General features: G+C 17.8%; 5 protein-coding genes across 5 annotated transcripts in view; 2 read left to right on the top strand and 3 right to left on the bottom strand.

Annotated features, from left to right (window-relative positions):
* Positions 1-663: 663 nt before the first annotated feature.
* PGSY75_1224800 (hypothetical protein) lies at positions 664-1,626 on the top strand (the record flags this gene model as incomplete). Its single annotated transcript, XM_018786825.1, has 1 exon — positions 664-1,626. The coding sequence occupies one exon, from the start codon at positions 664-666 to the stop codon at positions 1,624-1,626; it is 963 nt and encodes a 320-aa protein (XP_018640690.1).
* A 649-nt stretch (positions 1,627-2,275) lies between these two features.
* On the bottom strand, positions 2,276-2,756 carry PGSY75_1224900 (putative splicing factor 3B subunit 6; the record flags this gene model as incomplete). The annotated part of the gene is made up of 2 exons (XM_018786826.1): positions 2,276-2,540; positions 2,701-2,756. 2 exons carry the CDS (start codon positions 2,754-2,756, stop codon positions 2,276-2,278), a joined length of 321 nt encoding a protein of 106 aa, XP_018640691.1.
* A 945-nt stretch (positions 2,757-3,701) lies between these two features.
* On the bottom strand, positions 3,702-9,187 carry PGSY75_1225000 (hypothetical protein; the record flags this gene model as incomplete). The annotated part of the gene is made up of 3 exons (XM_018786827.1): positions 3,702-3,792; positions 3,894-5,541; positions 5,728-9,187. The coding sequence occupies 3 exons, from the start codon at positions 9,185-9,187 to the stop codon at positions 3,702-3,704; spliced, it is 5,199 nt and encodes a 1,732-aa protein (XP_018640692.1).
* A 667-nt stretch (positions 9,188-9,854) lies between these two features.
* Positions 9,855-15,405, top strand: PGSY75_1225100 (putative isoleucine--tRNA ligase; the record flags this gene model as incomplete). The annotated part of the gene is made up of 4 exons (XM_018786828.1): positions 9,855-10,129; positions 10,263-11,292; positions 11,523-15,193; positions 15,318-15,405. The coding sequence occupies 4 exons, from the start codon at positions 9,855-9,857 to the stop codon at positions 15,403-15,405; spliced, it is 5,064 nt and encodes a 1,687-aa protein (XP_018640693.1).
* A 402-nt stretch (positions 15,406-15,807) lies between these two features.
* PGSY75_1225200 (hypothetical protein) overlaps positions 15,808-16,491 on the bottom strand; it is a gene marked incomplete at both ends in the record, with an annotated part of 3,933 nt that continues 3,249 nt past the window's right edge. The window contains one exon of the mRNA XM_018786829.1: positions 15,808-16,491. This exon is cut by the window's right edge and continues 3,249 nt beyond it. Within this exon, the coding sequence (XP_018640694.1) occupies positions 15,808-16,491 (684 nt within the window).

Below are 16,491 nucleotides of genomic sequence, written 5' to 3' on the forward strand. Positions count from 1 at the left end.
AAAGGAAAATAAAAAAAAAAAAAAAAAAAGTAATTTAAAATATTTTAAAAACTTTTGATGACTCCTTGATTTTATATATTTAAATATTTATTTCTATATATATTTTTTTGTATTTATTTTGTTTTATATGTTTTTATATCTTATTAATATTGATTATCTTTCTTTTAATATATCTTTAAGGAATAACATATATAAAAATTTCTTATTGACATTATAATTTATAACTTTTTTTTTTTTACGTTCTGTTTTTAAATGTTTGTATTCTTAGTTTTTTTTATTTATTAAAAAAAACATATATAAATTTTATATACATATAATAATATAATATATATATATATTATATATATTATTTATTTTATAATATGAACATTTATTACTATTTCGTAGCTCAGAAATGAAATAGGTAAATGACTATTCATATAATTCATATAATTCATATAATTTTATTTTAATTTTTTATGTTTTTTTTATTTTTTACAATGTGGATGAAAATTAAAAGATAAAAAAAAAAAAATATATTTTTTTTGAAATTATAAAAATAATATAATATATATATATATATATATATATATAATTTTTTTTTTTTTTTTTTTTTGTTATATATAAATTTATATATCTATACATATATATATATATATATATATATATATTTATTTATTTATAATGTTAAATAATTTACCATGTAATAGAAAATATTGGAATTCAATTTTGAGTGCTCAAAAATACCATTTGTGTAACAAGTGGTTAAGGTCTAATATAAAAAAAAGTGATATATGTAAAAGATACTTTGGTGTGTCAGGTAGTTATGGATACAGTATTTTTTCGAAAGAAGGGAACAATAATTCAAATGTAGGCAAAAATAATTTACATGGATATGAAGAGAAATGTTTAATAAACAATTTTATAAAAAAAAAAAATTTTTATTTTACTAAATGGCCTGGAAAAGTATCTAAATTAGGAGGTAATTATTTTTTTAATAAAAATTATAATATGGGATTTTATCATATGCTTATAGAAGAAGAAGGAAAAATTAAAAAGGATATAGCATTAATATCAAGTTGCTATGAAAAAAGTATTCAAAATAAAACCATCGAAAATAAAATGAAAGATTTAACATGTGGATATTCTGTTCAAATTGTATTATCTGGTAAAGGTGTCAAATGTTATTACGAAGATATAAATTATACTCCTATAATACCTAATTATAAGAATAATATAAAACAATATTATACATTTAAAAAGACACTAAAAGATTTAAAAGTAATAGAGAATACATCTGAAAATATTCATAATAATAATGAGGAAAACACACATAATGTCAAATCGACTAGTAATAATAATACTCAAAATAATTATAGAACAAAAAAAGTCAAAAAATTATTTGTACGTTTAGGTATAGGAACTAAAAATATTGATATTACAAGAGTATTAACTATGCATAAAAAATATGTAAATATTAATGTTGATAAAACAGGTACCATTGTTAATGTATATGGATATAATAAAAAATATGTCGGTTCAGTTGCATATCGTTTATATAAAATTGTTAAAATGAATGTATACACAATGAAAGGTGGTTATGTGTACCTCCATAAACCAAAACAAAAAATTCCAAAAAAAAAATAAACAATAAATTAATATATATATATATATATATATATATATATATATATATATATATTTATTTATTTATTTATTTATTTATTTATTTAAATTAATTTTTTTTTATGTATTTTTTAATTTTCACATAGGACAATATTATAAAATATGTCACTATTTAATATATGTTCACATATATTTTTTTTTCTTAAATTAACATAACTATTAAAAAAATTTGTTTTTTAAATGAAAATTTTAATTCAATATGTATATTATATATAGAGAGAAAAAAAAGTGGTAAAATATAAATATATCAAAATATATTTTACATCATGTACAACAAAAAAAAAAAAAAAAAAAAAGAAATAAAGAAAAAAAATTAAATTTAATTAATATGATATAAATATTTTTTCTTATAATGTAGAACATATTTACATATGTATTTATAAAATTTTAACAAAAAAAAAAAAAAAAAAAAAAAAAAAAAAAAAAAAAAAAAAAAAAAAAAAAAAAATATATATATATATATATATATATATATAATATTTATAATTTTCTTTTTTTTACATTCTCATCTTCCTTTGGTATATGTTAATTTTAATTGATAAGTAATAAATATATAATATGCCAATTATACAATTGGTTCCTTTATTTTTTTTTTTTTTTTATACCAAGATTAGTTTTCATTTTTTAATTTTTCATGTATTTCCTTTTTCTTTTGAGCTTTTACAGGGTCATAATATAAGACAACCAAATATCTACCAGCTACATTGAAACCTGATAAATGATCCAGAGCATTTTTTGCATCATAAATATCATCATAAACAACAAAAGAAGTTCCTTTTGTTCCTTCAGCATTTCCTTTTCTTATCTGCCTTACTGTTCCATATTTTCCAAATATATCATATAATTCATCGGCAGATATCTTATATGGTAAATTTCTGTATATGAATTAATAAAAAAAAGAAAATATATTATATAATGGAAATGATATGTTATATAATATTATCCATGTGAAAATGTTTCTCATATGTACATAAATATATATATATATATATATATATATATATATATATTTATTTATTTTATTTTATGCCTTACCTCACATAAAGAATTCTGCTGACCTCAGCAGGTAAACGTATATTTCTTCTGGACATTGTAAAAATGTTTTATCACAAATATATACTTAATATATATATATATATATATATATAACTATAATATTATTGTTTTTTTTTTATTTATGAGATAAAAGAATAACCTTCTAAAACGTAATAAAATAAAACATATAAATATCTATATAAAAAAGAGTAGTTCTATATAATGAAACATTATAATTTATTTTAAAGTGTCAATTAAAATACAATAAATGAATGACTTTATTTTGTTATTCTTCATTTTTTTTTTTTTTTTTTATAAAATACCACTTCATATTTAATATATATATAATATATATAATAATATAATCCTATTTATTTTTCTATTTTCTACATATTTTTATTAAATATATATATTTTTTTTTTCTTAAAATTGAAATAAAAAAATTCCATAAATATATTGAAGTAACTATTTAAAAAATGGATTTTAGTTAAATTATAATGACAAATATTAAATTTAAAAAAAAAAAAAAAAAAAAAAAAAAAATGATATAATTTATATATAATATATATTATATATATACATATATATATAAGTACGCATATAAAAAAATATGATTCAAAAAATTTTTTTAGTATATAATTATTATAAATACATTTATAAATTAAATAAATGAATTCCTTTAACATAAATATATATATATATATATATATATATGTATATATTTTAAATATCAAAATATTTAATTATTTATATATAATATAACAATGATGGACAATAAAAATTAAACATAATTATTATGAACTCATTAATTTTTTATTAAAAATATAATGATATATATTAAAAAAAATAATAAAATTCACAAGGAGACATAAAAAAAATTATATATATAAATATATATGTATTATATATATTTTATTTATTTTTAAGTGTAACTATTTTAATTTGTTATCAGTTAATTATTAATAATATAAAACCAATTATTCGAGAATTCGAAAATATAATCAAACAAATAATTTTGTTAAATATACATAGAGGTTCTTCCTGTTCTTAATTTTATTCAACTCTTCTGAGCACACAGGAATCAAATGAAACCTATTAAAAGAAAAATTATAATAAATAAAATATATATATATATATATAACATATGCATCACACATATGGTATGATTTAATTTTTTCTTTTTTTTTTCTTACGGGCTCATCAATTGCTTATGTAATTCATGTTGTATTATGTACAAGTTTAAAAGAGTATCTCGTTTCATGTATATAATAGATCCCTCTCTTTTTTGTTCTAAGAAATAATTGCCCTTGTCATTTTTTTTGTGTTGTCTTAGTAACTCTTTTATATAATTATAATTACATTTTTGTATTCCTTCCTTTTTAGAATGTGTATGGTTTGGTATAGGTTCATTTATGTTATTAGAAGAATATATATAAAATACATAAATATTATTTTCATTGGTATTCATATTTATATTTGTTGATTTACTTTTATTTTTTATATGTACTTGAATTAAATGATTATCTAATATATATATTTTTTTCATCGCAAGAATTTCAATGTTATTTTTTAATAATATACTTTTGTTTTTATTTTTTTTTGTTTCTTTATGATTTGCATCATTATATAAAAATGACGTTTTATTTAATTTAATACTATTAATTAAATTCATTCTTTTAATTCTACTTTTTTTTCTTCTTTTTGTTTCTTTCTTTATGTACTTCCCATTAAAAATTATTGGTATATTCCTACCCTTTAATTTTTTTTGAAAATAAATAAAATACATATAAAGTTTATGAGAAGCATTTTGTAAGTAACTAAATTGTTGATATAAATTATGATGAACAATATTTTTATAAAACTGGGTATTTTTATAATGTAAATTATTTTGTAATATATTTTTATTCGTATCATTTTGTAATTTATATTTATAACTTGTTTGAGATATACTTGGATAATTTAATAAATACATATATGTAGAATTAAATTTATTTATTTCATTTTTTTCTATATTTTGAATAGCATTATTACTTGTTCTATTATTATTATTATTATTAAAATGTATAGAGTCCATATAATTTTTAAATGTCTTATTACGTTGTAATATTCTCAGTATAACAAATTTCCAATACATTAATATATATTTATAACTTTTATATAACTTTACATGTAGATATTTTAATGTATAAATACATAAATTCATTTTATAATATAGATAATAATTTATATTCATAATTTGTGGCTTTTTTAATAATACCATTTTATTTAATATGAATATAATAAATTTTTCATATATTATAAAAGAATTTATATTTTTTATTCTATTATTTTGTGAACAGATCTTATTCATATAATGTCTAATAGTTAATGTTAATGTGTAATACAATAGATCTATTAAATTATTTGTATCTATATATTGTGATATATGTGTACATTTAAGTATTAAATATTTTTTTCTCTTCTTCCATTTTTTACAAAATTTATTCATTACATATTTATTATATTTATTTATATGTCTGAAACTATTATTTAATTTTAGCTTTGCATCCATATTCTCAATTTTCCTTTTTATCATCCTTTTCTCAATATTATTAAAAAGTACTTTTGACATATATAGTTTTTCATATTTATTTTTAAACATGTTTGATATATATTCGAACTTTCTCAATTGTAAAGTTACAAAAAAAATTTTCATGACATTTTTTATGCTCGATTTTTTTTTCTTCTTCTTTTCATTGTACATAATTGATGTGATTTCGTTTTTCATCTTTTCCTCTCGACCTCTCAATTTTTGGATATATAAAAAGTTTGTCATTAAATTCATATGCATTTCTTCTAAATCTGAAACGGAAAAAAAAAAAAAAAGAATCAAATATGTAATTATGCATTATTATGTTTTAGATATATAAAATAAAAATTAAAAAAAATTTGCTACAATATAAATTAATAAATATATATATATATATATATATATATATGTATGTATGGTTATACATTTTTGTATTACATAATGTTTTAATTGCTTACCTCTTTTTTCATCCAAATGAGAAGATTCATTTTGTCCTTTCATTTTTATGCACGGTGCTAATAACATAATTTCATCAATTTTATAGGAACTTAAAAAATCAAATAAAATAAGAATACTAGAAATATCGGTATCATTATTTCTTACTTTGTCTATTTGGTATTCTATATATGTACGTATAATTTTATGATAATTTATATGTTCAAAAAAGTACCTATTTTTTATCATATAAAAATTAGATAAAAATATGATACGTTCATTTCCTTTACTTACAAAAAACAAAATATTATTGTTCATATTATTTAATGTTCTTAAAAAATAGTTGTTTATTATTTTATTTTTTTTCACATTTGATTTATTGTTGATATATAAGTAAGTATAGTTATTGTTCAATGAATTGATCTTTTTTACTATTTCATATACATTACATAATAACTTAACCATAAGAATGATAAACGTATTATTATTATTATTATTAAAATAATATGTTTCTTTTAATAAATATTCTACAATCTGTTTAATCAAAATAAATATTCTTATATTAAAAGAAAAGTTCATTAAATATATTTTGTCAAAAGAATTAAATGAATAGAAATAAATAGGTTTTTTTTTATTAGAGGATTTTTTTGGTGATATAAATGGAGTATATATACTCATATCATAATTATAATCAGAAATATTATCATAATCATCATTATTATTATTATATATTTTTTCCTTCATTTGTATTATATGATTTTTTATTTTATTATTTTTTTTTTTTTCATCATTACTAACTTTTATATTTTGATACTCTGCTTTTAAAACATTACCAGTTATAGAATTATTAAAGTAAAATACAAAATCTACAATATTTTTCACATCATTTAAAGAAATATTAACATGTTTATTGGAATATATTTCCTTTAAATGATTTAATATAGATGTATCAAGAATGTTATACACCCTCTTTTGATATTTCAATTTATTAGATCCAATAACTAAAGTAGATGATAAAACTTGATTGCATTGATATAATGTTATCATATTTTTAATATGAAGAGTACAAAATATATTATTTAAAAAATTTTCATTTAAAGAATTAAAATGATAGTGGAAAAATAAATAAAGTGATGCATTTTTTAAATTTTTATAATATGGTTTGTGATACATTACAAAATTGGATATATATTTTATAACATCTTGATTTATGAAACATTTCTTTTTTATTAATATATTTAATAATATATGAATATGTGTATCATTTAAATATATAATTTTATTGTTATTAAATAGAAATCTAGCTAAAAAATTGAAAATGTTATTTGATATTTTTTCATTTTTCATATTACTATAACTGTTCATTAAATCAATAATTTGTTCATGATTATAATAATTAATTTTCTTTTCGATTAAATAAGTTAACATATATATAACATCATTAAATAATAGTTGTCTTTTTTTTGAAAAACAACTTAATGTTATTAATAAACTTTTTGGATCAAATGTTAAATTCATATTTTTGTATGAATTGCAAAAAAAGCTATATAATAACTTATTTGTGTCTCTTTCTTTTATAATATCTTTACTTTTATTTTTAATTTTGTTCAAATTTTTCTCTTCGTATATTTTAATAAATGGTATAAATATCCTTGATTTAATTTTCCTTTTCATTTTGCATATAATTTTTAGTAATATTTTTTCTGAATTTTTTATGCACCCCTGGTTATTTGTAATATTAATATAATTATTTTTTTGTTGTTTAAAGGATATATCATTTATTGACACACCACCTTTTGATATATCATTTATTGACATACCACCTTTTGATATATCATTTATTGACACACCACCTTTTGATATATCACCTATTGACACACCACATTTTGATATGTCATTTTTTTTTTTTAATTGTTCTTTTTTATACATTTGTACAATTGCATCCCTTTTTTTATATAAAAATTTTCGTTGTTCCTTATTAAATGTGATATACTCACTATGCACTTTTTTTAGGAAGAAGGAAGCTATTTTATTCTTGAAATATGAAAAAAACAAATCGTTTAGTGGGTCAGATATATCAAGTAATGTATCAAAATGATTAATTTTTATTTTTTTATCTGTCAAACGTTCAATTAGGCAAAATACCAAATCAATGGATTCATTATTTATTTTAATGTTATGATTCTTTTCATTTTTGACTATTTGTTCAAAATTGATTTTATAAAATATATGAAATTGTTGTGAATTTATTTTATTGTATTTTTTTAAGACATGCTCTTTATTATCACTTAAATATTTTTTCTCCTTATTGTGAATTGTATTATTATTTGAAGAGTCTTCATTTTTTCTTTTTTTTAATTTATCTATAGTTTTGTATATTTTTAGGTAGCAACTTAATACTTTGTATAATTGGTATATTGATAAAGAATATAAGCGGTGTAGAAACATAAAATTCATTTTATATAAAAAAATATAATTATACATATTTAATTTTTTTATATTTGACATTATATATAATATGGATATTAAATCCTGTGTAGATATTACACATAATTTTAAGATATGAATAAATATATAATTATAGAATGTCTCATTAAAATAATTTAATTTAATAAAACTGTTTGATATAAGTAATAAATTTTTTAATGACATATAATAATTATCTTTTGTATTTATTATGTTATTTATAATATCATCATAGAGATTATTATTTACATAATTATATTCTTTACATTTATTTAAAATATTAATTATATCTGCTATATTTTTTATTTCGTATTTAATAATTAACTTGTTTTTTTTATTTTCATGTTTTTCCCATTTATTGATATATTTGTCAACAATTTCGACATTTTTTTTTTTTTTTTTTATCATCACTGGATTTAAATTTAAAGAATTATTCTCTTCTATACAATATGTAGAAGGTTTCATATTATCACATGGACGATTATAACATGTGTTATTTCCATTTTGTTCCTTAATTTTTTTATCTATTATTTGTTTGTTAATAACATAATTCTTTATTTTGATACATTCATGTGTATGTGAATTCTTATAAGGTGTGTCAATGGAAATATCATGCTGATTATGATTATAAATATTAGCATCATCATATATATTTTTATTATTATCAGGATACACATTTTTAATATTAAACTTATTTATCTTATTTTTTTTTCCCCCTAAATGCTTATTTTCCTTGTCACAAACAAAGCAGTTTAAATTCTCCTCCTTAATGATCAGTTGATCATTTCCATTTTTATTATTTTTTAAAACATCAGAATTTAAATATAGTGATTTTTGTTTGTTGTTAAATTCTATAATTTGAATAAATATATTTTTATTATATAGAAAGGTTATCTTTTCATTGTTTATATAATCTTTGAAAACCCTTCTGAAATTATTCTTTTGTTTATTTTTAATATTTTCTCTATATAAAATTTTTTTTAATAGTTGTATTTTCTTGGCATTGTTATTAAGCATTTTAAAAAAAAAAAAAAGAAAAAAAAAAAAAAGGGGGAAAAAAACAGGTGAAATAAGAATATATTTCGGGTGATATATTATAAGGCTACATGGTCATTGTTGAAAAAATAAAAATTATAAAATATAAGAAAAAATTATAATATAATATAATATAATATATATATATATTAAGTACCATTGTGTATTTTATTTTATTTTATTTATATTTTATTATTTTATTTTATAATTTTTTTTCTTTTAATAAATATAACCACTGGTATAATGTGAGTATGTAGATATAAAAATATTATATGTATATTTATATATTTACCATCACTAGTATAAGAGTGTAAATAAAAATAAAAAAATTATAAATAAAAACAAAAAAATTATAACTAAAAAAATAAATTAACAAATAAAAATTTTATGTTATATATATATATATATATATATATATAATTTTTTAGTGAAAAAAAATGTAAATCATGATATATATTAATCCATTTTTGTGTATCTAAAAAGAATTTACATAAAATGAAATAAAATATGAATAAATATTAACATAATAAAACCTAAAGGAACATATATATTTTATATGTTTATATATATTTTGTTTTGTAAAAAATATGTGATCATATATATATATATATATATCTTCTTATATATATATGACAAAAAAAATGATAAGATGTTTAAATATGGAGACTTTATAGTAATAATATTTTTAATAATCCTAAGCTTAATAATAGAGTTATATTTATCTTTACATATACAAAAAAAACACGTCCTATTTGATAATAAAAATAATTCTTTTTTACAATTTATAAATTCAGAACATTATAAGTATAAACATAATAATAAGTATCAATTAAATCAGCATAAAAAAAATATTAAAGATGTGATTAAGGAGTCAATAAATTTGCCCTTACAGTTTTTACCAACAACGTATAATAGTTTTGATAGGTATACAAAGATATGAAAATGTTAAAATTATTATAGAAATATGTATATATATATATATATATATATATATATATATATGTATATGTAATATTTATTTGATTATTTTTTTATTTTTGCTTCCCTTATTTTGTAGACAAAAATTTATCCAACAGTTTTGGAACTGCAAAGAAATATATGAGAAAAGAAATTTCCAAAATATTAAAAAGTGTATATATAACAATGAAAATAATACAAAACAATTTGAACATATACAACTTAATAGGAGACAATCATGTAATGAAGATAGTGTTTTACAAAAAAAAAAAAAAAAAAAGGAAACATGCTCTGACGGAATGGAAACGAAAAATTCTCATTTAATAAATGAATTAATTGGAAAAAAAAAAATAAAAATAAGTAAAATAGATAATAATAATAATAATAATAGTAAAAATATTTTTAAATATGTAAAAACACAGGATTATATAAATTATTATAATGGAAACCAATTTATGAATAAATTCGAAAATATAATAAATGAGAAAATAAAAAATGAGCAATATTTAAAAAGGAATAAAAAAGAAATTCTCTTGAAATTATATAATAAATTAGAGAATAAAATCAAAATAATACATGATGGACCACCATATGCAAATAATGATATACATATAGGTCATATATTAAATAAAGTTATAAAAGATATATATCTTAAATATTTTTTATTTCAAAATTATTTTGTTTTATTAATTCATGGATTTGATACACATGGATTACCTATAGAATACAATGTAATGAAATTATTAAAAATTAATCATATACAAGATTTAAATTTAAACAATTCATATCTTCATAATCAAAATGAGAGTATAAAAAATGAACATGTATTTTTTAAATCATATATTAATTTATTAAATAAATTAAAAAATGAACAGAAAAAGAAAAAACAAATTTCTTTTCTTTCTAATATTTTTGAAAAAATTAATATGATTTCAAAAGATACTATAGAACAACAAAAAATAAATACCTTCAAAAATTTATGTAAATCTTATGCTTCTTATTTTGTTAACGAACAATTTATGTCTTTGGTGTCATATGGAATATGGGGTTATTGGAATTATACTTATATTACTTTTTACAAATTCTATGAACAAATTCAAAATAAGGTCTTTCGAGACCTTTTAAAAAATGTAATATATATATATATATATATATATATATATATGTGTTTGTGTGTGTGTAAATACATAAATTTGAAGTCATTTTAATTATATGAAAATATATTCACAAAAATTTTACATGTCCAATATATTATATATTACCATTTATGTTTTGATAAACCTTTTGATTTATATATATTTTATATATATATATATATATATTAATTTATTTTTCTTTTTTTTTTTTTTTTAATTTATAGAAATATATCTACATGAGTAACAGACCAATATACCACAGCTATGCTACTAAGACCGTGCTTTCAGACAGTGAGATAATTTATAAGAAAAGGGTGTGCAACTCGTTTTATTTTTTTTATACTTTTTATAAAATAAGTGATACATTCCTTTTACACCTATTAAAAGAATTTAAAGAAAATAAATCGGTAAATGAAATTTTAGAATTTAATCAGGAGGAAGTAAAATATGTTTTGGATAATTACTCACTTATTGTAAATGAAATAATAAAAAATAATAAAGAAAATATTGAGGGAAAAAAAAAAGAGAATGATAGTACTTTGTTTAATGATAAAATGTCTGATGATGATAGTTATTTAGAAAGACAAAATATATCAAACTATATATTAAAACTAAAAAATCAAATAATAGAGAGAATTATAAAGAAAATAAAAATTCTTGTTCTTACTACCCAAATGCATACCATATTTAATAATAAGTGCTTACTAATACATGAAAAATATTTATATAGAATTGTTCATATAAAATATGAAGATGAAAAGGAAAATCAATTTTTTATTATATGTGACAAATCATATACTAGTTTTTATGATAACTTAACAAAATATTATTCCAAAAAATCCCCAATAAAAGAAATAAAAAATATTTGTACTTTCCAAGGTAATTCTTTTATGTCCTGTACATATAAAAATTTTACAAACAATGAAGAAAATAATTTTATCTTTGTTTCTGATAACGAAATTAAAGAATCATTTGGAACAGGTATTGTTCATGTAGCTCCTTCTCATGGTTTTACTGATTATAATTATTACTATAAAAATAATAAATTAAAAAAAATATATCTAGATATATCAAATTTTGAACAAGTAGGAAAAAAGAAACAAATAAGAGATGACAATAAAATAAACTTTTATAGTAATGATATGAAAGAGAAAGTATCTAATAAGTTATATAATGAAAATTATTCTATTAAAAATAATTCTTTATCATTAGATGTTATTAATCAAAATGTTATGGATGAAAATGATGACTTAAAAGATGAATATACAGAATTGGTATATAAAAATCTGGAAAAAAATATTGATTTCATAAAAAAATATGAAACTGATTCAAATGCACAATCATTATTAAATACTTTAGATATTATTAAAAAAAAAACAAAGAAATTAAATATTAATCAAAAAGATATTCATTCTTTATTTTTTTATTCCTTTTATGAAAATATACTCTTTTATTTCCCATATGAGCATTCATATACATATGATTGGAGATCACATACAACTGTTCAAATAAAATCATTATTACAAATATATGTAGATATTGATAAAATAAAAAACAATATTCCTTTTTTTGAAAGTATTAAAAATATCAATTTTATAAATAAACATGTAAAAAATAATTTAATTAAAACGATAAAAGATAGAAATGAATGGTGTATTAGTCGTCAGAAATATTGGGGAGTTAACATTCCTCTCAAAGATATACAAATTGATAAAAATGAAAAAATTATTTTTAACAATCAAATAATGGATGTATGGTTCGATTCTTCTGTTTCATATTTATACGTTTTGTATATGTGTAAACATATTTTGTTCCATACATATTTTAATAAAATATGGAAATCTGTCAAAAATTATAATAATATATATAAAAAATATAAACTTAAAATAAATAATCATAATAATAACAATGAAAATAAATTGTCCTTTAATATGTATGATATATATGATCAAATTATGAATCATGACCAATATAATATAAGATCTATGGAAAATAAAGACAATATTTTATTAAAAAATATACTAGAAAAGAAAAAAATATTCGACACTTCTAAAATGTATAAATGGATAAATAAACAAATACAAAAAGGAGAACAAAAAAAATATTATTCATTCCAATGGAATAGTATAAAAGATATACTTTTCTCAAAAAATAATAAAAAAGAATTTTTTAAAAAACACTTTAATATATTTTTATGTTGTGAGGGTATTGATCAAATTAGGGGGTGGTTTCAGTCCTTTTTTTTTGTTTTTTTTTGTTTAAATTGGATAAACCAAAGGAAAAAAAATATGTCACAATTATTGAAAAGTTATAAAATAGTTGATAAAAAGGGGGTCATTATAAAAAGAGAACAAATAAAAAATAATATGAAATGTTATACCATAAATAATAATAATAATAGTAATAGTAGTTGTAGTAATAGTAGTAGTAATAGTAGTAGTAATAGTTGTAGTAGTAGTATATTTAGTGACAATTCTTCAAGTTTCAATAATACATCGTCTATTGAAACGAATAATAAACGTCTTCCTTCTCAGTCATACCTTCCAATAAAAAATGTCATCGTTCATAATTATGTAGTAGATAGTAATAATATTAAAATGAGTAAAAGCTTAAATAATGTTATATCTCCAAGAGAGTTGTTTTTTGATAAAGGTAAGGATAATATTCTCACGACGTCTAAAAGAATAGATACTCAAAAGGGAGATAATCCAAATGGAAACAATAATATGAACAGTAACAAGAATAATAATGATAACAATGATATATTGATAAAAACAGGAAAACATATTGATATGATAAAAAAAAAGAATAAAAATAAAGACCTAAATAAACGTTTCAATGCTGATATTGTAAGGTTATGGGTGTGCTGCTACAATTTTGTAAATAGAAATATATCCATAAGTTATGAAATATTAGAAAACATAAATAAATATATTTATTTAAAATTATATAATACATTTAAATTTATAATGAATAATATATATGATTTAAATTTTGATGGAAGAAAAGATAGTATGAAAATAAAATGGGATAATATTCAAATGATAGATAAATATATATTATATAAAAAAGATAATTTAATAAAACATTGTACTAAAGCATATAAAAATTTTCAATTACAATTATTAATAAAATATATTATGAATTTTATATATACCGATTTAGCTATATATATAGATTATAGTAAAGATAGATTATATATACATGAAAAAAATTCTTTAAATAGAACAAATTGTCAAAAAATACTTTATAAAATATTACGTGATCTTATTATTTTATTAGGACCTATTGTACCTCATTTATCTGAAGATATATATTATAATCTTCAACTTTTAAAAAAGAAAAGAAAAATAAAAAATATGACAAATGAAAATATATCTATCGATGAGGAGAAAATAAAATCTCTCTTTTTACGTCCATTTCCGAAATTTAAGAATTATAAACCAGTTAATTTAGATACATTATTTCTAATAAAATATTATATTCATAAACAAATATCACCATATTTTTCAAATTCATTACAAGCAGTAGTATACATTTTTTCAAATAACGATAATATTATTAATTTAATTAAATCATTTTTGCGTACACCTGACCCACTTGAACAATTTAATAATTATGATGACCTACGTTTTCTTTTTAATGTATCCAATATTTTTATATGTGATAATATATCTCAAGTAGAGCAAAAAGATAAAAATTACAAAACTTATAAAATACCTTTACCTAATATAAATGAAAAAAACAAAAACAAAAACAAGAAGAAAAATTTAAATGACTTCTTTCAGCCTAATCAAAAACCAATTGTTGATCACATGTTAAATTTTGATGAAAATATGGAGCATGCTACCATAAGTATAGGAATAAATAAAACGGAATCAAAGCGTTGTTCAAGGTATGATTTGTATATATATGTATTTTTTAACATATAAATAATATATCAACAATTATATATATATATATATATATATATATATATGTATATATGTGTGTGTATTTTTTTTTTTTTTATTGTATAGGTGTTGGATGTATGGAACAGTATATTCCTTTGAAGGTGAATATTTTTGTCCAAGATGTTTAAACGTTATAAAATCACATTATAATTAATTTTTTTATTGTTTGTTATAAATTTTTTTTTTTTTTTTTTTTCTTTTGAATTACTTTATTCTGGTAATTCTTTTATTCAAATTATTTTTAAGACTTATTGTTTTTTGTTTTTTTCTTTTTAATGAAAAATGTTTCATCATCATATGAAATATAATATTACTGAAAAATGTATTCATCAATACAAATATATTATGCATGATAAATGGCATATAGTTACAAAAAATCGGGTTCAAAATAATGAATAAAAAGAAAAAAGAAAAAAGAAAAAAAAAAAAAATATGGAAATTATATATTCACATAAATATATTATATTTCTTCTACTATAAAGTGCTTTTTCTTTTATTAACCCACATATAAATAAATATACATATATATATATATATATATATATGTACATTTATTTTATTTTGTTTGATTCTCATTTTTCCCCTTATTAACCATGAATTCATTTTGATATTCAAAATATTTCTGCAGATATTCATGCTGTTTTAATTTTAGTTGAATTTTTCTTGTATTTAATAATACAAGTTCCTTAAGTAATTTTTTTAAATTATGTTCTTCTAGGTCTGCTAATTCTCTTGACCTTTTTTTGGAAGATTTAATAATTGTATCATGTATAATTTTCATATCATCGTCTTTTAAAATATATGTTGATGGTTTTTTTTTCATAGAGTCATTAATATTGTTGGGTACCGAATTGTTATCATTATTTTGGTTATTATTATTTACATTATTAACTTCCATGTTATTTTCCACATTTCCTTCATTTTTAATTTCATTGTTATTTAAATTGTTATCATTTAAATTGTTATCATTTAAATTGTTATCATTTAAATTGTTATCATTTAAATTGTTATCATTTATATTATTATCATTTATATTATTATCATTTATATTATCATTTATATTATTATCATTTAAATTATTATCATTTATATTATTATCATTTATTTCTTTAATATTTTCATCATTTTGTTCATTTATATTATTTTTTTTTTCTTCTTCTTCCTTCTGATTAATATTGTCATCACTTTCTTTATTATGATCATCTATTTTATTTGTATGATCCGCACTATGGTTGTCCTT

Source organism: Plasmodium gaboni, chromosome 12 (assembly GCF_001602025.1).
Source record: "Plasmodium gaboni strain SY75 chromosome 12, whole genome shotgun sequence".
In the NCBI taxonomy this organism is placed as follows: Eukaryota; Apicomplexa; class Aconoidasida; order Haemosporida; family Plasmodiidae; genus Plasmodium; species Plasmodium gaboni.